Source organism: Lolium perenne, chromosome 3, assembly GCF_019359855.2.
Source record: "Lolium perenne isolate Kyuss_39 chromosome 3, Kyuss_2.0, whole genome shotgun sequence".
Lineage (NCBI taxonomy): Eukaryota > Viridiplantae > Streptophyta > Magnoliopsida > Poales > Poaceae > Lolium > Lolium perenne.
The window spans coordinates 250,912,321-250,936,910 of record NC_067246.2 but is presented as its reverse complement, the minus strand read 5'-3'; the positions used below and the strand labels follow the sequence as shown (position 1 = coordinate 250,936,910).

At 47.4% G+C, this 24,590-nt stretch overlaps 1 protein-coding gene across 1 annotated transcript; it reads right to left on the bottom strand.

Annotated features, from left to right (window-relative positions):
• Window positions 1–20,643: 20,643 nt before the first annotated feature.
• Window positions 20,644–22,657, bottom strand: LOC127344709 (ammonium transporter 2 member 3). The gene is made up of 3 exons (XM_051371048.2): window positions 21,870–22,657; window positions 21,433–21,718; window positions 20,644–21,312 (listed from the first exon to the last, which is right to left on the bottom strand). Exons 1-3 carry the CDS (start codon window positions 22,518–22,520, stop codon window positions 20,768–20,770), a joined length of 1,482 nt encoding a protein of 493 aa, XP_051227008.1. The 5' UTR covers window positions 22,521–22,657; the 3' UTR covers window positions 20,644–20,767.
• Window positions 22,658–24,590: the final 1,933 nt, after the last annotated feature.

The following is a 24,590-nucleotide window of genomic DNA, read 5'->3' as shown; positions in this document are numbered from 1 at the left end:
AATCTGGCACGTGTGTGCACGTGTAACCGTGAGGGATCTCCTTAGGCGCCTCATACAAGAACTGGTAATCACTAGGGTCACCACCGATCTTGTGGACGACGAATGCCGGTGAACTCGGCACTTCTGGTGCTGCCAACGCGAATGGCAGCGGTGGTCGGGACTGGAGTGGTATCTCTCCTTGGTGAGTCCCTAGAGCAGGTCCCGACGGAGAGTACTGATGCCTCATGATTTCCTGGATCACCCAAAGGGCGACACGCTCCAAAGTGTTCACCAGGTTCTCAGAATGGCGGTGTAGCGAATGCGCTACCATGAAATTAATCTCCTGACGCAGAGACCTGGTGCGTTCTTCTGAAGGGGTAGACAGGTCCACTCCATCGAGCGCGCCTTCAGGCGAGAACCCTTTCCACCTGATGCCGTGTGAGCGGGTCCTCTGGAAAGAGCCGATGAGGTCGACTTCGAGGATAGCTTTGACCTCGTCATACTTCTTCTTGAGCTCGTCAGTCAGATCCTCGTACGTGACTGGAGTACCTTCCGCCATCTCAGATGTAGATGGCGATGCAGTTGATGTCGAAGACTGTCCCACCGGGCGTGCCAGAATGTGTTGGCGTCCGAAACCCACCGGCGAGCAACGGCTGGCAACACGAAGAGCCGGGAACAACCTAGGGCTGCGGCTGGCCCTGGTCCCTCCGAGCGACGGCCCGCAAAGCTCCTGGTACGCACGTCCCGATGCTGGTGCAAGGGCGTGCCACCTGATCTATACCTGATCAGGAAGGTGATGGATTTGCTTCGCTTAGTTTCCTGCATGGCATACACGTAAACATGAAATACGAGCCTCGATCGGCTCTCAGGTTGTCCTGTGAATCGGCTCAAGGAGCCGATCCACCCATTGTTCGTATGAGGTCTAGATCACATGGTGGTCCTGCTTGATCGATATATAGCTAAAACGACCTACGACGATTTAGGGTTTTCACCGCATAATCGGAACATCCTACACGTGATTGAGCCTGGCAGCCACGCACGGTGATAATAAACCAACCCTAGACAAGGCCTAAAAACCAACATGAAGTTGATCCCCGGAACATCTTGTCTAGGGCTAGCAAACTACACCCTACGTGCTACTGGATCCTTCAACCCGTTTGCAATGCCTAACTATGCAGATATTAAACTAATCCTTGAAGAACAAGGAGCAATCATAACGGATCGGATCTACTAAATAATGATCAAGCAAGGTGCCGCCCTTACACCTAAGATAGGTGTAAGGGCGGCTAGACGTCTAAGGGTTGCATGGACGAAAGCATGTAACACGATGAAACAATGCTAACCCTAACACATCTATGATAACTACGTTGCTCGCCATCAACAAGGCTTCAGCACGAGCAACGCATGAACAATGAATAAACGTATACTGCCTAGATCGCAAGATGCGATCTAGGCAGCATGATGCTTACCCGGAAGAAACCCTCGAAACAAAGGGGTTGGCGATGCACCTAGATTGGTTTGTGATGAACGTGATTGTTGTTTTTCTCAATAACCCTAGATACATATTTATAGTCCGTAGACTTTCTAACGTGGGAATAATCCCAACCGTGCACGAGCCAAATTCTACCTAACCGACACGTATCCTACTATATTTACAGATACACGGGCAAACTAGCCCAAACTTTGTGTACAAGGCCGGTTCATGTATTTCTTCCATGTATATTCTTCAAGCCCATCTTAATTATGGCCCACCTCTGATCCGGTCAAATTCTGGTGATAACAGGGAGTTCCTTCTCTCTTGGTCCTTGTCGATGTCGGCACCTATGGACACCATGATGATAGGCATGAGGTAGCATACCATTCAAGTTGGTGTTGAGGTCAACCATAGAGAGGAAAGAGTTCACCTTGACATATATGGTGGGGGTTTGTGTTGTTGGTCCACTTGGGGGACTCCTTGGCCATGGTGTGGCGTCGACGATAGGCGAGGCTACATCATCTCCCCCCCCCCCCTTGGGGAAGAGTCGTCCTCGACTCTTGTTCCTCCTCACCGACGGTGTAGTCCATGATGGTTGTCCCATGTTGTGGTCGAGGGATAAAGTCGCGGTCGAAGAAGAGCTTGGGGAAAAACAACTTGCAAATGGAAAGCTTGTGGATGCCAATTTTGTGATCGGCGAACAAGAGGCTCTCAATCAAATACGAAGCATCATGTCGTTTCTCCAAGAGGCATTTGGCAAAAATGGGAACCAAAAGAGTGTCGATGTATTCAAAATTTGGTGGGGCAAAAGTTTGTGCATGTAAAAGTTTGGTTTGGAAAGTGTCAAAAATGTGATGTGTAGCATTGTCCCACACAAATGGAACAATCAAAAGGCAAGTATCGGCGGCAAAATTTTGGGCAAAATTGTTATGTGCAATGGCAAAGAGATGGAAACTTCTAGCTTGGGAAAGTATGGTTGGCGTGAGCCAAGTATGGGTATCCTCAAGTGTCAAAGAATCCATTTCAATTGCCAAAGATGAAATGAGAAATCCAAAGAAGAGCAACTTTATGAGTGACATGTGGCACAAGATGCATAAGGTGTCTCTCACATGTATGACATGGTCCTTGAGATTCTCGGAGTGTATGATGATAACATCAAGACATACAACAACCATTGTGCCAACAAGATGTGTCAAGATATGTTGCATAAGAGGCAAAAGAGGTGACGAGGCATTGGTCCAAACCGGAAGCTCGACAAGACAAGCCAGAAACACACGAGGGCGAAGGCGTTTGGGAACATACCCTTTGGCGTGAATCCCATGGGTTGGATCATGTATCTCGTCCTTGTTGGGGTAGCTCTCAATTGCGCGTTTCATGAGCTCATGCTTCGTAGCAGTGGAAGTTGTCATTCGGGTACCTATACACACAAAAGAGAAAACAAAAAGCGTGTGTGCATGGTAGAGGAACACATCATCCATCATGATGTTCCATGTCTTGTGCACATCACCATTAGTGTCAATCAGGATAGTATGAAATGCATGGCGATGGTGCATATGGCAAGAAGGTGCATTCTTGGCATGTGGCAACTCATGATCATCAAAAAGTGAGAAGGCTATGGGGGCCATCTCATGGACAACGAAATAAGCATTCTTGCATACCAAGCATAAGAAAGAGCAATTGTTCACAATTTTGGATGCAAGGATCATGGAATGGTGTAAACATTTGGGGCAAAGCATGCGGAACATGTTATCATTGTTGTCGACAACCCTATGGGAAGAGCAAGTGTTCATCAAGGGTGTCACAACACAAGCATGATCATTATGGCAAGCAAGCGTGGAAAAAGTGAAACTCTCGTAGCATGGCATGGTCATGGTATCACAAGCAATCAATTCCACATGATCAACAATGTTATCAAGCAAAGCATCACATGGGAAAGTGAAAGTAGCATGTGAAGTAGCAAATGGATCATCGAGATCATGCATGCACTCAAAATTCATCATGTCCACTAGTGGGATCATGGCATCATCAACACCTATGTTGTTACCTTTGTAGGCCGACTCATTTGAAGTAGGTGTTGTGGAAGTAGGAGGATACATGTGGTCGACATGTCCATCTTGGAGCAAGCATGGTGAGATATCATCATCTTCATGCACCATGTACATCGTCTCCATGAGCGGGAACTCGTCCTCCGTGGAACCTAGTGCAACATAAGAAGACACCAAAGAGGGATAGGTTAATGTGTTAGCCAAAGCAATGTCCTCCATGGACCTATCATCTACTTCTCTCAACTCACTTTGTGTATCACTCATGTCCTCCAAACGGAACCACTCAAACTCACATATGGGGTGGAAGTCACTCAACTCACTATCACTCTCACTCAAGTGGGCTAAGTGGCTCTCATGCTCACATGGGATTGGTACCAACTCATCAATCAAGCATATAGGAGTAGGCTCGATTTTCTCATCTCCATGCGCCTCCATAGGTGAAGGGAGAATCCCATGGTCGCCATGCTCAACTCCATCGCCTCCCAAGTCATCCTCAAGCGGTGGCGCCGTAGTGTCGTAGAGAGCTAGGCGCCGATCCACATCATCCTTGAGTTGACCTTGTAGATCTCCATCTTGAAGTGTGGGCGCTATAGGCATCTCGGGGACTTGTGCATTTAGCTCATTGAAGTAGAGCGTCTTGGCGCTTGGCTTTGTGCATTTCTGATACGTCTCCGATGTATCGATAATTTCTTATGTTCCATGCCACATTATTGATGATATCTACATGTTTTATGTACACTTTATGTCATAATTATGCGTTTTCTGGAACTAACCTATTGACGAGATGCCGAAGGGCCAGTTGCTGTTTTCTGCTGTTTTTTGTTTCAGAAATCCTAGTAAAGAAATATTCTCGGAATCGGACGAAATCAACGCCCAGCATCCTATTTTTCCACGAAGCTTCCAGAACACTCGGGAAGGACCAGAGGGGGGCCACAGGCCCACCAGACCATAGGCCGGCGCGGCCTGTGTGTGGCCCGCGCCACCCTATGGTGTCGCCGCCTCTTCGACCCTCTGACGCCGCCTCTTCGCCTATTTAAGCCCCCTCGACCTAAAACCTCGAGACGAAAAAAGCCACGGTACGAGAAACCATCCAGAGCCGCCGCCATCGCGAAGCCAAGATCTGGGGGACAGGAGTCTCTGTTCCAGCACGCCGCCGGGACGGGGAAGTTCCCCCGGAAGGCTCCTCCATCGACACCACCGCCATCTTCATCAACGCTGCTGTCTCCCATGAGGAGGGAGTAGTTCTCCATCGAGGCTCGGGGTTGTACCGGTAGCTATGTGGTTTATCTCTCTCCTATGTACTTCAATACAATGATCTCATGAGCTGCTTTACATGATTGAGATTCATATGAGTTTTGTATCACAATTCATCTATGTGCTACTCTAGTGATGTTATTAAAGTACTCTATTCCTCCTGCATGGTGTAATGGTGACAGTGTGTGCATCCGTGTTAGTACTTGGCGTAGGCTATGATTATAATCTCTTGTAGATTATGAAGTTAACTATTGCTATGATGGTATTGATGTGATCTATGCCTCCTTTCGTAGCGTGAAGGTGACAGTGTGCATGCTACGTTAGTACTTGGTTTAGTTGTGTTGATCTGTCATGCACTCTAAGGTTATTTGAATATGAACATCGAATATTGTGGAGCTTGTTAACTCCGGCATTGAGGGTTCGTGTAATCCTACACAGTTAGTGGTGTTCATCATCCAACAAGAGGGTGTAGAGTATGCATTTATCTATTCCGTTATGTGATCAAAGTTGAGAGTGTCCACTAGTGAAAGTGTAATCCCTAGGCCTTGTTCCTAAATACTGCTATCGCTGCTTGTTTACTGTTTTACTGCGTTACTACTGCTGCGTTACTACTGCTTGTTTACTGTCCTGGGCAAAGCACTTTTCTGGTGCCGTTGCTACTGCTCATATTTATTCATACCACCTGTATTTCACTATCTCTTCGCCGAACTAGTGCACCTATTAGGTGTGTTGGGGACACAAGAGACTTCTTGCTTTGTGGTTGCAGGGTTGCATGAGAGGGATATCTTTGACCTCTTCCTCCCTGAGATAGATAAACCTTGGGTGATCCACTTAAGGGAAACTTGTTGCTGTTCTACAAACCTCTGCTCTTGGAGGCCCAACACTGTCTACAAGAATAGAAGCTCCCGTAGACATCAAGCACTTTTCTGGCACCGTTGCCGGGGAGGAAAGGTAAACGGCACTCACACACTGGACCCCGGCAACTAGCCACTTTTCTGGCGCCGTTGCCGGGGAGGAAAGGTAAAAGGCACTCATACTTCGGTTCCAGGTAACAGTACTTTTCTGGCGCCATTGTGTTTGTGCTCGAAGCTATTTCCTTTAGATCCTGCAATTGCAACTTTTTGTTTCTTGTTTACACTAGTAAGGCATAATGGAAAACAACAAAAATATGAGAGATCTTTATGAACTTTATCTTGAATTAGGACATGATGTGTTTGAAGAGAAAATTAAAAAAACCCATGGAACTTTATATGCATGCTAATGGGAATGTTATTAATATGAATGCTTTGAACACTATTGTTGCTAATGCTATGGAAAATTCTAAGCTTGGGGAAGCTGGTTTTGATGAGCATGATCTTTTTAGTCCCCCGGGCATGGAGGAGAAAATTTACTTTGATGATACTTTGCCTCCTATTTATGATGATTATAATGATATTGGTCTTTTGGTGCCACCTACTATGGAGAGTGAATTTTGTTATGATTATACTATGCCTCCTACACTTGATGAGAATAATAATGATAGCTACTTTGTTGAATTTGCTCCCACTACAACTACTAAAATTGATTATGCTTATGTGGAGAGTAATAATTTTATGCATGAGACTCATGATAAGAAGGCTTTATGTGATAGTTATATTGTTGAGTTTTCTCATGAAACTACTGAAAGTTATTATGAGAGAGGAAAATATGGTTGTAGAAATTTTCATGTTACTAAAACACCTCTCTATATGCTTAAAATTTTGAAATTGAGCTTGTCTAGTCTTCCTATGCTTGTTACTTTGCTCTTCATGAACTTGTTTATTTACAAGATTCCTATGCATAGGAAGCATGTTAGGCTTAAATTTGTTTCATATTTGCTTCTTGATGCTCTCTTTTGCTTCAACGCTCATTTCTTGCGAGTGCATCATTAAAACTGCTGAGCCCATCTTAATGGCTATAAAGAAAGAACTTCTTGGGAGATAACCCATGTGTTATTTTGCTACAGTACTTTGTTTTATATTTGTGTCTTGGAAGTTGTTTACTACTGTAGCAACCTCTCCTTATCTTAGTTTTGTGTTTTGTTGTGCCAAGTAAGTCGTTGATAGTAAGGTTCATACTAGATTTGGATTACTGCGCAGAAACAGATTTCTTTGCTGTCACGAATCTGGGCAAAATTCTCTGTAGGTAACTCAGAAAATTATGCCAATTTACGTGAGTGATCCTCAGGTATATACGCAACTTTCATTCAATTTGAGCATTTTCATTTGAGCAAGTCTGGTGCCCCTTTAAAATTCGTCTTTACGGACTGTTCTGTTTTGACAGATTCTGCCTTTTATTTCGCATTGCTTCTTTTGCTATGTGGGATGGATTTCTTTGTTCCATTGACTTCCAGTAGCTTTAGGCAATGTCCAGAAGTGTTAAAAATGATTGTGTCACCTCTGAACATGTGAGTTTTCGATTATGCACTAACCCTCTAATGAGTTTGTTTCGAGTTTGGTGTGGAGGAAGTTTTCAAGGGTCAAGAGAGGAGGATGATACAATGTGATCAAGAAGAGTGAAAGCTCTAAGCTTGGGGATGCCCCGGTGGTTCATCCCTGCATATTTAAAGAAGACTCAAGCATCTAAGCTTGGGGATGCCCAAGGCATCCCCTTCTTCATCGACAAATTATCAGGTTCCTTCTCTTGAAACTATATTTTTATTCGGTCACATCTTATGTACTTTACTTGGAGCGTCTGTGTGCTTTTGTTTTTTGTTTTTGTTTGAATAAATGCTTGTGTGGGAGAGAGACACGCTCCGCTGGTTCATATGAACACATGTGTTCTTAGCTCTTAATGTTCATGGCGAAGTTTCTTCTTCGTTAAATTGTTATATGGTTGGAATTGGAAAATGCTACATGTAGTAATTGCTATAATGTCTTGGGTAATGTGATACTTGGCAATTGTTGTGCTCATGTTTAATCTCTTGCATCATATACTTTGCACCCATTAATGAAGAAATACATAGAGCATGCTAAAATTTGGTTTGCATATTTGGTCTCTCTAAGGTCTAGATAATTTCTAGTATTGAGTTTGAACAACAAGGAAGACGGTGTAGAGTCTTATAATGTTTTCAATATGTCTTTTATATGAGTTTTGCTGCACCGCTTCATCCTTGTGTTTGTTTCAAATAGCCTTGCTAGCCTAAACCTTGTATCGAGAGGGAATACTTCTCATGCATCCAAAATACTTGAGCCAACCACTATGCCATTTGTGTCCACCATACCTACCTACTACATGGTATTTCTCCGCCATTCCAAAGTAAATTGCTTGAGTGCTACCTTTAAATTTCCATTCTCCACCTTTACAATATATAGCTCATGGGACAAATAGCTTAAAAACTATTGTGGTATTGAATATGTACTTATGCACTTTATCTCTTATTAAGTTGCTCGTTGTACGATAACCATGTTCCTGGGGACGCCATCAACTACTCTTTGTTGAATATCATGTGAGTTGCTATGCATGTCCGTCTTGTCTGAAGTAAGGGAGATTTACCACCTTATGGTTAGAGCGTGCATATTGTTAGAGAAGAACATTGGGCCGCTAACTAAAGCCATGATCCATGGTGGAAGTTTCAGTTTTGGACATATATCCTCAATCTCATATGAGAAAATTAATTGTTGCTACATGCTTATGCATAAAAGAGGAGTCCATTATCTGTTGTCTATGTTGTCCCGGTATGGATGTCTAAGTTGAGAATAATCAATAGCGAGAAATCCAATGCGAGCTTTCTCCTTAGACCTTTGTACAGGCGGCATAGAGGTACCCCTTTGTGACACTTGGTTAAAACATGTGCATTGCGATAATCCCGGTAATCCGAGCTAATTAGGACAAGGTGCGGGCACTATTAGTATACTATGCATGAGGCTTGCAACTTGTAAGATATAATTTACATGATACATATGCTTTATTACTACCGTTGACAAAATTGTTTCTTGTTTTCAAAATCAAAGCTCTAGCACAAATATAGCAATCGATGCTTTCCTCTTTGAAGGACCATTCTTTTACTTTTATTGTTGAGTCAGTTCACCTATTTCTCTCCATCTCAAGAAGCAAACACCTGTGTGAACTGTGCATTGGTTCCTACCTTGCATATTGCACTTATTATATTACTCTATGTTGGCAATATCCATGAGATATACATGTTACAAGTTGAAAGCAACCGCTGAAACTTCATCTTCCTTTGTGTTGCTTCAATGCTTCTACTATGAATTATTGCTTTATGAGTTAACTCTTATGCGAGACTTATTGATGCTTGTCTTGAAGTACTATTCATGAAAAGTCTTTGCTTTATGATTCATTTGTTTACTCATGTCATTTACCATTGTCTTGGATTGCTGCATTCATTACATGTGTTTACAATAGTATGATCAAGGTTATGATGGCATGTCACTCCAGAAATTATCTTTGTTATCGTTTACTTGCTCGGGACGAGCAGAAACTAAGCTTGGGGATGCTGATACGTCTCCGACGTATCGATAATTTCTTATGTTCCATGCCACATTATTGATGATATCTACATGTTTTATGTACACTTTATGTCATAATTATGCGTTTTCTGGAACTAACCTATTGACGAGATGCCGAAGGGCCAGTTGCTGTTTTCTGTTGTTTTTGGTTTCAGAAATCCTAGTAAAGAAATATTCTCGGAATCGGACGAAATCAACGCCCAGCATCCTATTTTTCCACGAAGCTTCCAGAACACTCGGGAAGGACCAGAGGGGGGCCACAGGCCCACCAGACCATAGGCCGGCGCGGCCTGTGTGTGGCCCGCGCCACCCTATGGTGTCGCCGCCTCTTCGACCCTCTGACGCCGCCTCTTCGCCTATTTAAGCCCCCTCGACCTAAAACCTCGAGACGGAAAAAGCCACGGTACGAGAAACCATCCAGAGCCGCCGCCATCGCGAAGCCAAGATCTGGGGGACATGAGTCTCTGTTCCGGCACGCTGCCGGGACGGGGAAGTGCCCCCGGAAGGCTCCTCCATCGACACCACCGCCATCTTCATGAACGATGTTGTCTCCCATGAGGAGGGAGTAGTTCTCCATCGAGGCTCGGGGCTGTACCGGTAGCTATGTGGTTAATCTCTCTCCTATGTACTTCAATACAATGATCTCATGAGCTGCTTTACATGATTGAGATTCATATGAGTTTTGTATCACAATTCATCTATGTGCTACTCTAGTGATGTTATTAAAGTACTCTATTCCTCCTGCACGGTGTAATGGTGACAGTGTGTGCATCCGTGTTAGTACTTGGCGTAGGCTATGATTATGATCTCTTGTAGATTATGAAGTTAACTATTGCTATGATGGTATTGATGTGATCTATGCCTCCTTTCGTAGCGTGAAGGTGACAGTGTGCATGCTACGTTAGTACTTGGTTTAGTTGTGTTGATCTGTCATGCACTCTAAGGTTATTTGAATATGAACATCGAATATTGTGGAGCTTGTTAACTCCGGCATTGAGGGTTCGTGTAATCCTACACAGTTAGTGGTGTTCATCATCCAACAAGAGGGTGTAGAGTATGCATTTATCTATTCTATTATGTGATCAAAGTTGAGAGTGTCCACTAGTGAAAGTGTAATCCCTAGGCCTTGTTCCTAAATACTGCTATCGCTGCTTGTTTACTGTTTTACTGCGTTACTACTGCTGCGTTACTACTGCTTGTTTACTGTCCTGGGCAAAGCACTTTTCTGGTGCCGTTGCTACTGCTCATATTTATTCATACCACCTGTATTTCACTATCTCTTCGCCGAACTAGTGCACCTATTAGGTGTGTTGGGGACACAAGAGACTTCTTGCTTTGTGGTTGCAGGGTTGCATGAGAGGGATATCTTTGACCTCTTCCTCCCTGAGATCGATAAACCTTGGGTGATCCACTTAAGGGAAACTTGCTGCTGTTCTACAAACCTCTGCTCTTGGAGGCCCAACACTGTCTACAAGAATAGAAGCTCCCGTAGACATCAATTGCCATGCCACGTGACCCTTGGCCTTGCACACCTCACATAGGAGATTGGGACATTCCCGTGGAGGGTGGCCTTGTTGCTTGCACTTGTAGCATCGGAGTCCATAGGCATGTGACGAGGTAGGGGCCATTGTGGTGGTGGCACAAGAGGGAGAAGTCGCCTTATGAGGAAGGACCTCGTGATGTGCCCTCTCCATCCTTGGAGTGGTAGACACCCTATGATGGTGTTTGTCGCCTTCATGTCGAGGCTCTCGTAGTCGTGCTTCATCACCATGTCTTGATGAGTGTCGTCGAAGATCCTTGGGGGATGTTGGTCGATGGCCATCATGAAGTGACTTGTGGCGGCGAAGCTCATGTGGTGACGTATGTCGATGTAGACCATGAAGTGGTAGTGGTCGACGACTATCATGAGATGGTGTGAGTCGATGACGGTCCTTGCCATGCCTAGATGATGGCTCATGCGACTTGGCATATTGCTTGGGGCGCCTTGTGGAGCTCGGAGAAGAGTGTCGATGACGATCATGTTGGGGACGCTCTTGATGCTCCATATGATGTACTTGAGGTCGATGATCTTGTGCATAAGCACTCTCATGGTGGCGCCTTGTGGAGCTCGGAGAAGTGTGTCGATGACGCTCATGATGGGGACGCTCTTGATGATCCACGTGATGGTGCCATCGTGGAGGTCCTCCATCTTCATATGTAGCTCCATTGGCCAAGTAGGGGTATGTGGGAGCACCGACGTTGCTCATGGTGGGGTCGAGGTGAGGCTCCGTCACGGTGTCGATGTCGTAGGCGTGGCGTTGCTCCACCATGTCGTCGATGTCGTACTCGTGGTGTTGCTTCACCATGTTATCCATGCTTGGTGAGCCATTGTCGATGTAGAGCTCGTCGAAGTCATCCTCAAGGTGGTGCTCCACCATGTCGTCGATGCTTGACGAGCCATTGTCGATGTAGAGCTAGTCGAAGTCGAACATGTCGATGATGCTTGCGGAGCTAGAGTCGGTGTCGAGCTCCACATGTTCCTCCACATCCGTGGTGCTTGAAGAGGTATCCTCCTCGAAGTGCTCCGTGTACTCCTCCGTATCTTCTTCGTCGCTATACATGTTAGCACGACAAGATCTATATGGTGTATGTTAGTGGAAGAACACTACCTCACAACCTTACTGTGGTATGACAAGATTGGGGTGATCCAACAAAACCAAGAGTTAGAACAATTGTATCGGGTACTCACACAAAAGCACACGCAAAAGCTAGCAAATATGGTGTTAGGTGAGTATGGTGGAAAGCCAAAAGACGAAATCCGAAATCAAGTGTATTGTCAAGGGTGGGTGAAATCCAAAAATTCAAATGTCAAAGCGATGATCACTATAAACACGGAAAGGATATGGAACGCACACACGAGATGAACAGGGTTAGTGCGACCAAGGAATGAGCGGAAAAATGTAAGAACCCAAAAGCAAGGGTGCTCGGTGTCACACTAACACAAGGAGAGGCAAAGCTTTGGTTGCAAACGGAGAGACAACAAGATTTACACGCGGCCTCTCTTCTCTTTTCTCTCTTTTGCTTAAAAGCTTTTTCTCTTTTGTATTTGGTGGCACTTGACACTCTTTTGTATTTGTATGTATGGGGGCACTTGCACTCTTTTGCTATTTTTGTGTTTTGGCGGCTTTTTTTCTCGCACTATGTTAGCGTTATCTCGCTCTTGCTATCTTGCCACACGAGTTTTGCTTAGAAGCTTGACTCCACACTACACACACACCTCACAAGCGGGGCCACGTGCAATGTCTCGCAACACTTGATAAGCAATGCTCAATAGGATAGATCGCAAAAGAAGAGGGGTTACAAGGGGAATGCAAGTTATACCTAGATGAAAATGATAGGCGGTGTCGGAACACACAACTTGCGATGATGGCGGTGGTGTCAAGAGTACGGTTGCAAGTCTGGGGTGCCTCGGATGTCGTCGCTTGCTTCGGAGCTGCGGGTTAGTTTCACAAACAAGGCACTCAAACCAGAACAAGCAAACACAAGTTAGCGGAAGAAAACGGTCAAAGTAGCTTGGCGGTGGTGGCGGTGGTAAGCCGGTGGTGGGTGGTGTCGATGCCCTTGCGGTTGCGGAGGTGGTTGTGGAGCCGCGGTGTTGTTTACCGGTGGTTTGGGAGGGTGGCGGTGCTTGCCGGCGGTGGAGAGCGGTGGTGGTGGTCGGCGGTGGAGGTGGATGGGGTGGCGCCCGGTGCAGGGGCCGGTCGGGCCGGGCCTGGGGCCGGCTGCCCCGGTCTGGCGCCCGGTTGGCCGGGTCCTGGGCCGGCCGGCCCGGTCTGCCGCCCGGTCAACCGGTTGCTCAACCGGCTGCTCGTGTTCTTGAGCCAAACTCGTCCAAATCGACCCAAATCGAAGGAAAACGATGGCATTGGGGGCTAGAAGTTGGGGAAATAGTAGATCAAGCACAATAACATCGAATCCATGGACCAAAACTACTCAAAACGCAACGAAATCGCAGATCCGTCAAAAGGCAATTTAAGGTTATTTTTGGGGATTTTTGGGGAAAAATTTTCAGAGATGAAATTGGGTGGGTGGGGGGTCAAATCCGCGGAAACCAAAGGCTGCTGATACCATATGATGTGGTCTAAGACCCCGTTTGTGGCCCGATCTTGCGGTTGACCCGAAATCCAAAGGAGGAAGAGAGGGAGAGCGCGAAGAACACGATGAACACGAAGAACACGATGAACTCACGCACGCACACCAACCAGATACAATCGATACTTACCCCGTGGCTCGATGGACCACGCCAATAGAATCAACCCGGAAGAGACACGCGGTAGAATTCCGAGCGGAGTGATTGGTGAGGGAGATGAATCTAGGAGTGGGAGAGAGAGTGGGTAGCACTAGAATCTCACACTCACAAATCCATACATCCAACAAGGGTAGCCTTGATACAAAGGGGATGAAACCCTAGGGAGACAAAGCTCAACTTCATGTCTAAGCCTAAATCTTGTCTAAGGAGTAAAGGGGATGACCTAGGTGCTTATATAGAGGTACAAGGCGACTTGGGTCGAAAAGGTATGCGGTTGATCGACTCGGGCTGTTTCCGGTCGAGTCAATCCCGTGAAATCCGGTCAACCGGGCGCCAACCGGGCCTGGGACCGGACGGCCTAGCGCCAGGGCCGGTCAACCGGGCGCCAGACCGGGAAGTTCGCAAAAGTTTCCCGGTTTGGCGTCGGTACGATGCCGGTTGTCGCCGGGGTGGATCCGGTCTGGGGCCCGGTCTGACCGGCCCTGGGACCGGCCTGGCTGGCCTGGGGCCCGGTTTGGCCGGCCTCTGGGCCGGCTGGGCCTCTTCCTCCCGCATCTTCTTCCTCTTCCTTCTTCTCTTCTTTCCTTCTTCTTCTTCTCTCTTCCTTGCACCATGGGAGTTCCTTCTCTCTTGGTCCTTGTCGATGTCGGCACCTATGGACACCATGATGATAGGCATGAGGTAGCATACCATTCAAGTTGGTGTTGAGGTCAACCATAGAGAGGAAAGAGTTCACCTTGACATATATGGCGGGGGTTTGTGTTGTTGGTCCACTTGGGGGACTCCTTGGCCATGGTGTGGCGTCGACGATAGGTGGGGCTACATCACAATATTTGTGGCAATGTTAGTGATGATACCAGTGTTTGGCATTCTCGTTTATGTCACATTAATTTTGGTTTAATGTCTCGGCTATCCAGTTTGAGTTTAATTCCAAATTTCACCATTGCCAAATGTTCTAAGTGCCACAGCTGTGTGCAATCAAAGCAACCTCGGAAGCCTCACAAGGAGGCCGAGGAGAGAAACTTGGCACCTCTAGAACTCATACATTCTGATTGATGATGCGACTAGATTTTGCTATGTTTATTTGTTGCGAACTAAAGATGAAGCTTTATACTACTTTAAAATTTATAAGGCCGAAGTTGAAAATCAACTAGAGGGAAAGATCAAGCATCTTAGGTCGGATCGTGGTGGTGAATATTTTCCTAAAATCTTTGATGAATTCTGTGAGGAACATGGCATTATTCATGAGAGGATGCCTCCCTATTCGCCCCAATCAAACAGGGTTGCCGAGAGGAAAAACCGGACGCTGACTGACTTGGTGAATTCCATGTTAGCCACTGCTGGTTTATCAAATGCATGGTGGGGGAGGCTTTGTTGACTTCATGTCATGTCCTGAATAGGGTTCCTAACAAGAATAAAGATAAAACCCCTTACGAGGAGTGGGTTGGGAGAAAACCATCACTTTCGTATTTGCGCACATGGGGATGTTTGGCGAAAGTCAATATTCCAATCACTAAGAAGCACAAACTCGGACCAAAGATAGTGGATTGTATCTTTCTAGGTTATGCTCTGCGGAGTGTAGGCTATAGATTTTTAGTAGTTCAATCTGAGGTACCTGATATGCATGCCGATACTATTATGAAATCTTGTGATGCAACATTTTTTGAGAATATATTTCCTATGAAAGATATGCATAACATTGCTAGAATTTCTACTGAGATAATTCCTGAATCTAGTACATCTAATGAGTATGTTGAGCAATCACATGAGAATGTTACTAAGAATGATGACAATGAAGCTCCTATACGGAGCAAGAGACAGAGGATTGCAAGATCTTTTGGTGATGATTTCATTGTGTACCTTGTGGATGATACTCACACGTCCATATTGCAGAGGCATATGCATCTCCAGATGCAGATGACAGGAAAGAAGGTGTCCATAATGAGATGGACTCGATTCTTTCTAATGGAACATGGGAGCTATCAGGACAACTCCATGGATGCAAGCCGGCTGCAAATGGGTGTTCAAGAAGAAGCTACGACCTAATGGTACTATTGAGAAGTACAAGACGCGGCTTGTAGCGAAAGGCTTCACACAGAGAGAGGCAAAGATTACTTCGACACCTGTTCACCTGTCGCTAGACTTACCACCATTCGAGTACTAATGTCCATGGCTGCCTCCTATGGTCTTATCGTTCATCAAATGGACGTAAAGACAACTTTTTTTAATGGAGAATTGAAAGAGGAAATCTATATGGATCGGCCTGATGGGTTTGTAGTAAAAGGTGAAGAAAGAATGGTGTGCAAGTTGCTGAAATCTTTATATGGCCTGAAATAAGCACCTAAGAAATGGCATGAGAAGTTTGACAGAACTTTAACTTATGTAGGCTTTGCTGTTAATGAGGCTGACAAGTGCGTGTACTATCACCATGGTGGGGGCGAATGGGTTATACTAGTTCGTATGTGGATGATATTATGGTATTTGGTACAAACATGGAAGTAATCGATGAAGTGAAGTCTTTCTTGTCAAATAGTTTTGATATGAAAGATCTGGGAGAAGCTAATGTGATCCTGAACATCAAGCTGATTAAGAACGAGAGTGGGATTAGTCTAACGCAATCCCATTATGTTCAGAAGATCTTGGGCCTGTTCGGCTATACTGATAGCAAGTCTTCTCCAACACCTTATGATCCCAGTGTGACACTACGCAAGAACCGTAGGATTTCCATAGATCAATTGAGATATTCTCAGATCGTTGGCTCACTCATGTATTTAGAGAGCGCGACTAGACCTGACATCTCTTTTGCTGTTAGCAATTTGAGTAGGTTCATGAACCCGGGTACTGATTATTGGCATGCACTTGATAGGGTCATGCGCCACCTATGTGGTACAATGAGTTATGAGATTCACTATTCATGGCACCCAACTGTGCTTGAAGGATATAGTGATTTGAATTGGATCTCGGATGTAGCTGATCTCTACGCCACTAGTGGGTATGTATTTACCTTTGGAGGTGGTACAGTGTTATGGAGATCTTGTAAACAAACGATATTGACGAGGTCAACTATGAAAGCAAAACTTACTGCTTTAGACACAGCCACTGTTGAATCAGAATGGTGCGTGAGCTCTTGATGGACTTGCCTGTGGTTGAAAAACCTGTTCCGGCAATCCTTTTGAATTGTGATAATCAAACTGTAATTGTCAAGATGAACAATTCTAAGGATAATGCGAAGTCACCAAGACACGTAAAGAGACGTTTGAAATCTGTCAGGAAGTTGTGAAACTCCGGAGTAATAATTGTTACATATATTCAAATAGACAAAAACTGGCAGATTCCTTTACAAAGGGGCTATCACATAATGTGATAGAAAGTGCATCGAGGGAGATGGGTTTGAGACACGTTGATGTTACACCATAGTGGTAACCCAACCTTTGTGATCGGAGATCCTGTGAATTAGGGCCTATGAAGAACAAACTAGTGATTTAATTGAGGAGAGTATTATTTAACCCTCTCTATGTGAGGATACGCAACTCTCAATTGCTATAAGACAGGTTGACAACAAGTCTTAATGTGTTTATGTTGGCTATTTTAGCAAAGATACTGTCCTACAGAGTATTCTTGAAATAACACACCTATATGACTTCGATTGTTAAATGTCGCAGTCTATGAGATTTGGGTGATCTATAGTAAACTCATGAAGAGACCACGAAGTATGACGCATGTGCTTCACCCGCGGGGTAGGCTACTGGCAACAATGTACTAGTTATGGCTTTGAGTGAAACATATTCACGCAAAACTTGCAATTCAAAGCTTAGTCCATTTTTCAAGTGTGAATGAATGTAGCTTAAGGTTCTAGGCGGAAGTTCAACTTAACGGTCTTTGCTGAAACACTTTTATATAATCAAGCAGAGAGTATTGGTAAATCTCTAAATGGGTATTTTAGATCTGGTGGGGGATTGTTGAAATATTGGACCCATATGAAGTGGCCCAAATTAGATTTCAGATTTCCATATAAAACTCAAAGCCCACATAGTGGCATTCCATGTGAGTTTGAGCCCAAGTTGGTGGTAGCTCACTAGGGAGTGGCAAGAGGTGGGAAGTTTAGTCCCATGTCGAAAGTTGGGAGGAAGTTAGACCGCCTTATAAGGTGGGTTATTCCACCATTAGTAAGTGAGTGAGAATAGGAGTGGTACACGCGCGCTCCTCCTCCTCCTCGCTCACTCGTCTCGTCTCGTCTCGACATGTCACGATGCGCGTCGCGATCGTGGTGAGTGGATTGAGCATCGAGCCGACGCATCGCAATTAGTCGGTTCGGGTCGCTCCCGGACCGTGTGCTATCTATAACCGACTTGAAACGTGTGTGCAACAGGGGCATAGCCCACGTTGCCTAGGGTTTCCTGAGCCTATATAATCTCTTGCCCGGCTACCGCAGAAACACATCCAATACACGAGTTAGGGTTTTCCACCTCTCTCTGCTTGCGCCGGCATCGTAGCCTACTCCATCCCGCCCGCCGGCTTGCACCAGCGAACGGGAGAGCAGGTCTCCGGAACCGCTCGCCTTTGCGATCCTGTACGGGAGAGGGAAAATTAGGTTTTGGGGAAGCGCTCTGCGCGACTTCTCAAGCTCTTCACCATGGGTCGTCTTCCGTCCAAGTCGGGCGATGCTGCCTACCGTCATCTTCAACATCGTCTACTTCAACCCGGCCGTCGTCAACAACGTTGTCATCAACAACGTTACTGTTGCGACTTCATCTGCTACACCTCCACCGCCATCTCCACCAGAGCGGTACGTGCGACATATCTCGATCTGTTTAGCGATGGATGTTCTGTCATTTTTTCCCTGCTACTATTCATGTTGATTAATGCATCTAGTATATTTGAGTTTCTGTCGTCATGCTTAATATTCTGGAATTAATCATGAAAATTGTGCCTAATTATCCAACAATTAGTTAGCTAGTTCAATACATTTTCAAGCCTGCACAGTGAAACAATTTGTTGCCACGTCTCATATGTCCTGCCAACATCAACTTGTTACAAACTCCCACTACTATTTTGGGTAGACTTTTTCTAGCTGTAGAGGTTGTCATCGATGCGAAAGATGCTAAAGTGACGCTTTAATTTGTGATTACCCAAAGACTTGATAGAAGCGGCGATTTTCCTCCGCACCACGGCCACTGATTATTTAACTGACCAAAAGTGCAGTTGTTTGCCTTTCCCAACTTGCATTCTATTGCCGAGCAAAGATGGCAAGCAACTCATTCCGTACCTACAAGTTAAAACTCGGTCAACGCCTCCAAGGTCAACCTGGCTCTGTGATTGAGAGCGCGATTCTCAGAAGATGCCGATTCGCGCTCCGAATACTTGTTCTGCTCAGAGTAAACTTAAGGCATCTCCAACGGAGGACCTGAGCGACCTTTTATGTCCACGCGGAAAATGCGTCTGGGACTAGGCCCAGCGGCCCGACGCATAGTGTATAGACTGTGCGCGGAGACGTAAACCTGATCCAAATATGCGTCTGAAATGCATCTCTGCGAACGCTGCACGGACGCGCCGAGTGTCCGCTCGTATCTGACGGACGTTTCGTCGGGCCCGCTTGGCAGCGACTCTGGCTCGATGCGTCTTCTCAGGCGCACCAGTGATTAGCGCCGCTGCGTCGCTTCAGCAGTCTGCGGCCACGTTAATGGTGATGTCTCGCTTGCCGAGCGGCCGCCGCCCACCTCTGCCAACGAAGTAATGACGATGCCACACGTGCCACACCCTCACCTGCCTCCGGTTATATAAGGCTCGTCTTCCTCATCCACTCCTCATCACAAACCCTAGCCGCCACAACCTCCACCGTAGCACCACCTAGCTCTTCCTGCGACGCAACCAGCCCCGCGAGGAACTCCATGGCGGGTCCAGGAGGCCGGCAAGGTGGTCGAGGCCGCGGGGGTGGCCGCCCCCGGGGCCGGGCTGCCAAGGTGGAGCAGCTACGACCCCACGGTCGCCTGCGCCGTCGCCATCTTCGCAGGAGGACTGTTGCTTCGAGTTCCTCCTCCGCGTCGACGTGGACCCCCTCGGCATCAAGCGGCTCCCGGACAAGTTCGCCGAGTTCGCCGATGGCGTCGAGCTAGCCTAGCTGCAGCTACGGGAGGCCAACTGCAACTTCTTCTGGTGGCCTTTCGAGGTCTTGTTCGACGGCAGGGCAAGATGTACCTGCACACCGGGTGGGACAAGTTCGCTCGCGACCTCGCTCTCGAGCCCGGTTGTCAGCTCACCTTCCTCTACGAGGGGGACAACGAGATGATCGTTAAGGTGTTCGACGACACATCCTGCCGCAGGCACTACCACACCGGCGAGTCCGACTTGGACACCGACAATTAGAACTGTTAGAATGTTCTTTCTTTGCAGCGAATATGGCCACATGCCAGTTGAAGCCGCTAGTGGTGGTTTTTGGATGTTCATCCTCGAAAGGACCAACATGGTTATCATTACAAGCTGGATTTTCCAGTTTGGGTGACTAAGAGTGCCTGAGAGTGTTCTTTCTCGGCAGCAAACATACGAAATCTGCGATGCTAACACTAGTTAGGTTTTCTCATTTTACAATGTTTTAACTATGTATTAGTTTGTGTAAACCATGTTTCAAACTATGTATTATTTTGTGTAAAATTATGTTCCCAATTATATATTAAACTGTGTAATGTTTGCAACTATGTTTAAATGAGAAAGAGAAAAAAAAGATTGGAAAAATAATATGCGTCGGACGGCTGGAGGCACCCCAAACGCAAACGGACTACCATTTTCGCGTAGCCGGGCGACCGCGCGTAAATATTTTAGGCGTCCGTTTTGCCCTTAGAGCACGTGTCAGGTGTGCATGCTTGTGTGGTTAGACACAAATCAGACCCGAGGAAATGGGAATAGCAATACTCTGGCCATGATTGCTGAAGCTAAGGAAAACTACGCTCAACACCAACAAATCAGACCCTAGGAAATGGAAATAGCAGTAGTCTGGCCATGATTGCTGAAGCGAAGACAAACTATGCTCAACAACAGCAATGTCTGGCGAGAACAGAGTGGAGAAAGCACAAGACATTAAAACTACCTTGAATATTGCACGGATCTACAAGATCTTGAGAAAATACATCGGTGACTATCTTGTAACATTCTGTTGCCATTCAGTCTCAGTTTCAGTTCAATAATAATTGCATCTAGTTCAGCAAAAGCAACAGACGATGACCGAACGTGCTACTCCACTAGGCCGCTACAACTGAACGGTGACACCTCGAGCTCCCATGGCTGCGAGACGCTGGTCCACCGTCTGGTCGCCAACCACGTTGGACCTCGCGGCCGCACGCCGTGAGACGTCGAACCTCTCGCCGTCTCCCCAGAGCGCGTAGGCCTCCTCCCCGTGCGCAGCGTCGTCGCCGATCTTGAGCTCGTCGTCGGGCATGCGCAGAGGGATGACGAGGCCCACGCAGAGGAGGATGCCGGTGGTGACCACGACGTTCCAGACGACGACGAAGAGCGCCGCGGCGAGCTGCTTGCCCACCTGCGCGATGCCGCCGCCGTAGAAGGCGCCGCGCGTGCCCGGGACGTGCGTGTGCAGGGAGGTGAGCTCCGGGGTGGCGAGGAGCCCCGTGAGGAGGCCGCCGAGGAGGCCGGCGACGGCGTGCGTGTGGAACACGGCGAGGGTGTCGTCCACCTTCTGCAGGAGGGTGGACCGCTTGTGGAGGACCATCATGGTGAGCCACGGCACGCTGCCGGCGGAGATTCCCATCAGCATCGCCGCCCATGTGTGCACCAGCCCTGCGAGCGCGCCATGCAAATGGAACACAAAAGACAACACCACACAGTGTGACGCAACAGATGCAGAAGGAATAAACTTGTACTGGCATTCTATGACGATTCAGACAAAGGATCTGGTACCTGCGCCGGGGGTGACGCAAACGAGGCCGGTCATCATGCCCTGCACAGCGCCGATCACGGAGGGCTTGCCGAAGAAGATGACGTCCAGGCAGGTCCAGGTGAGGAGGCTCGCCGCCGCGCTTACGTTGGTGTTGAGAACCGCGACGGACGCTGTGAGGTTCGGGGCGTACGGCGCGCCGCCGTTGAACCCGGCCCAGCCCAGCCACAGCAACCCGCCGCCGGCGATCATGAGAAGAATGTTGTTCGGCGCGAACCTCTCCCTGTCACTCTTCATCCTCGGCCCCACCTGTGAGAAACCAACGGCCTGACGCGATTAACAACGCATCCTGATCTGTGCCATAGGAATGTTCACCACGACTCCACACGTCTCGAGCTGACTCTTGAGCACAAGAAAAGTAAACCCTGCCGGTGGCTCACGAGTAATGCCGTCTACGTACCCAGTAGGCGGCGGTGAATCCGGCGACGCCGGAGGAGAGGTGGACGACGTATCCGCCGGAGTAGTCGATGACTCCCCATTGGTAGAGGAAGCCGCCGCCCCAGAGGCTGAATGCGCAGACGGTGTAGGAGAGGAGCAGCCAGAGCGGGCTGAAGGCCATCCAAGCCCTGATGTTCATCCTCCCCAGCAGCGCCCCCGCCAGCAGCACCAGCGTGATGGCGGCGAGCTGGAACTGGAAGAGCACCAGCGACGCCTCCGGGTAGAAGGGCTGCGTGGGGCCCACCTCCAGCTTGCCGCCGGCGCCGTAGTGCGCCGTGGCCGGGAAGGAGGCGCGCGCCACGAGGAACTCCTGCGTCAGCGCCGGGCCGGCCTTGCCCCAGAACGGGAAGAGGCGGTCGCCGAACGCCATGCGGAAGGCGAGGAGCACCCAGACGATGAGCGTGGAGGCGTAGGCGTAGAGCGCCATGAAGGCCGAGTTGACGGCCCACTTCTTCTTCACGATGCTGCCGTAGAGCACCACCAGGCCAGGCATCGACTGGATGCCCACGAACGTCGCCGCCGTCAGCTGCCACGCGTTGTCGCCCTTGTTCAGCCATTCCGGCACCGTCGGGAGGTCGGTCGAGTACGGGCCCGGCAGAGGCGGACTGGCCATTGCTGCTTACACCTGCGACGTCGACGTAGGTTCACGATCGATGCGACGCGGCTCCTCGGCGTTGCGCGCCTACAAGTAAGCGCGCGGCTGACCGGCAGCAGTTGGTGGGATCGAGTACGTGAGCCCCATGAACAGGACACGAGCAGCCCAACTGGCATTCCATGCGAGTTTTTCTGTACTTTCTGATGGCCCGTGCCGTGCGTGTTTTGGCTTCCTGTTTTCATTTCAAAAAAGATCTTCAGGTATCCTTTAGGTTGTCCCGTTGTTTGATTTTATTTACTCCGTATTACTGTATCAAAGTTCGCAACAACTTGCAGGTCTGGATCTCATCGATCCGGGTTAGGCTCGGTCCGCCAGGAATCCATGAGATCTGAAACAGAGTTTTTAATTTCGGTACCAACAACAGTTCGGTTCACTGAATTTAGACGCATTTTTAACAACATTTGCTTCTTAAAAGAAAATCAGAATGTTTGTCTGAATTTTCAAGATAAAAATATTTGAACCTTAAATATCGGGTTGCCATGTGGGAGGGGAGATGGCGGCACCAGCCGCGTGAACAGAGTTTGACAATAGGCAGCATCGACAACGAAATCCAAGTTTGACACTAGGCTGTTTTGCATTCCTCTCGTGACTAGCCGCGAGTGGAAACTTTCTTTCACGATCGGCCGTAGTGAGAAAGTCATGAGAGCATCTCTAGCACATGATATAGATATATGAAAACTTTCATACACATGACATTGGTCTAAAAATAGATCGAGATGATATTGATGTAAAAAACGGTCCAAATTTTTTACACCGCGCTGCAAATATATCGCCTCCAAGGTAAAGTATTGTAGAACAACGGCCACGCGCAACCCCCAACTGTCATTTTGTCATTTCTCCGCTCCACACCCGAGCGAGCTGCCATCGGCCACACCCCGACAAAATCCAGCCCGCCGTTGTTGGGAATCAAGCAACCGTCTATCCCCCATCGTCCGCTAACCCCCGCCTCGTTGGGCTCTGAAAGGATCGTATGCCGCACCTAGAGAGGGGGGTGAATAGGTGCTAACCAATTTTTAGTTCTTTTTCAATTTAGGCTTGACACAAAGGTAAATTCTCTAGATATGCAACTAAGTGAATTTCCCTATATGACAAGGTTATCAACTAAGCAAGATATAGCTTATGCAATATATAGGATAGAGGTAACCGAGAGTGGAGCACGCGATGACACGGAGATGATTCCCGTAGTTCCCTTCCTTTGCAAGAAGGTACGTCTACGTTTGGAGGAGTGTGGTTGCTACGAAAGCCAAACCAACAGCCACAAAGGCTTCACTCAGATCTCCTGTGAGCACCGCCACGAAGGTCTAGCCTACTTCCACTAAGGGATTTCCTCGAGGCGGAAACCGGGCCTTTACAAGGTTCTTGGGGCATGATGCGTGCAGTTAACACACGTCCGTTGGGAACCCCAAGAGGAAGGTGTGATGCGTACAGTAGCAAGTTTTCCCTCAGAAAGAAACCAAGGTTTATCGAACCAGTAGGAGCCAAGAAGCACGTTGAAGGTTGATGGCGGCGGGATGTAGTGCGGCGCAACACCAGGGATTCCGGCGCCAACGTGGAACCTGCACAACACAACCAAAGTACTTTGCCCCAACGAAACAGTGAGGTTGTCAATCTCACCGGCTTGCTGTAACAAAGGATTAGATGTATAGTGTGGATGATTATTGTTTGCGGAAAACAGTAGAACAAGTATTGCAGTAGATTGTATTTAATGTAAAAGAATAGACCGGGGTCCACAGTTCACTAGAGGTGTCTCTCCCATAAGATAAATAGCATGTTGGGTGAACAAATTACAGTCGGGCAATTGACAAATAGAGAGAGCATGACAATGCACATACATGATATGATAAGTATAGTGAGATTTAATTGGGCATTACGACAAAGTACATAGACCGCTATCCAGCATGCATCTATGCCTAAAAAGTCCACCTTCAGGTTATCATCCGAACCCCTTCCAGTATTAAGTTGCAAACAACAGACAATTGCATTAAGTATGGTGCGTAATGTAATCAATAACTATATCCTCGGACATAG

Excerpts from the sequence above, each read along its gene's own strand:
- LOC127344709 (XM_051371048.2), bottom strand. The coding sequence starts at position 22,520 with ATGGCCAGTCCGCCTCTGCCGGGCCCGTACTCGACCGACCTCCCGACG. Across the intron at positions 21,719-21,869 it reads GATTCACCGCCGCCTACTGG|GTGGGGCCGAGGATGAAGAG; the intron begins GTACGTAGACGG and ends GGTTTCTCACAG. Across the intron at positions 21,313-21,432 it reads TTGCGTCACCCCCGGCGCAG|GGCTGGTGCACACATGGGCG; the intron begins GTACCAGATCCT and ends GCGCGCTCGCAG.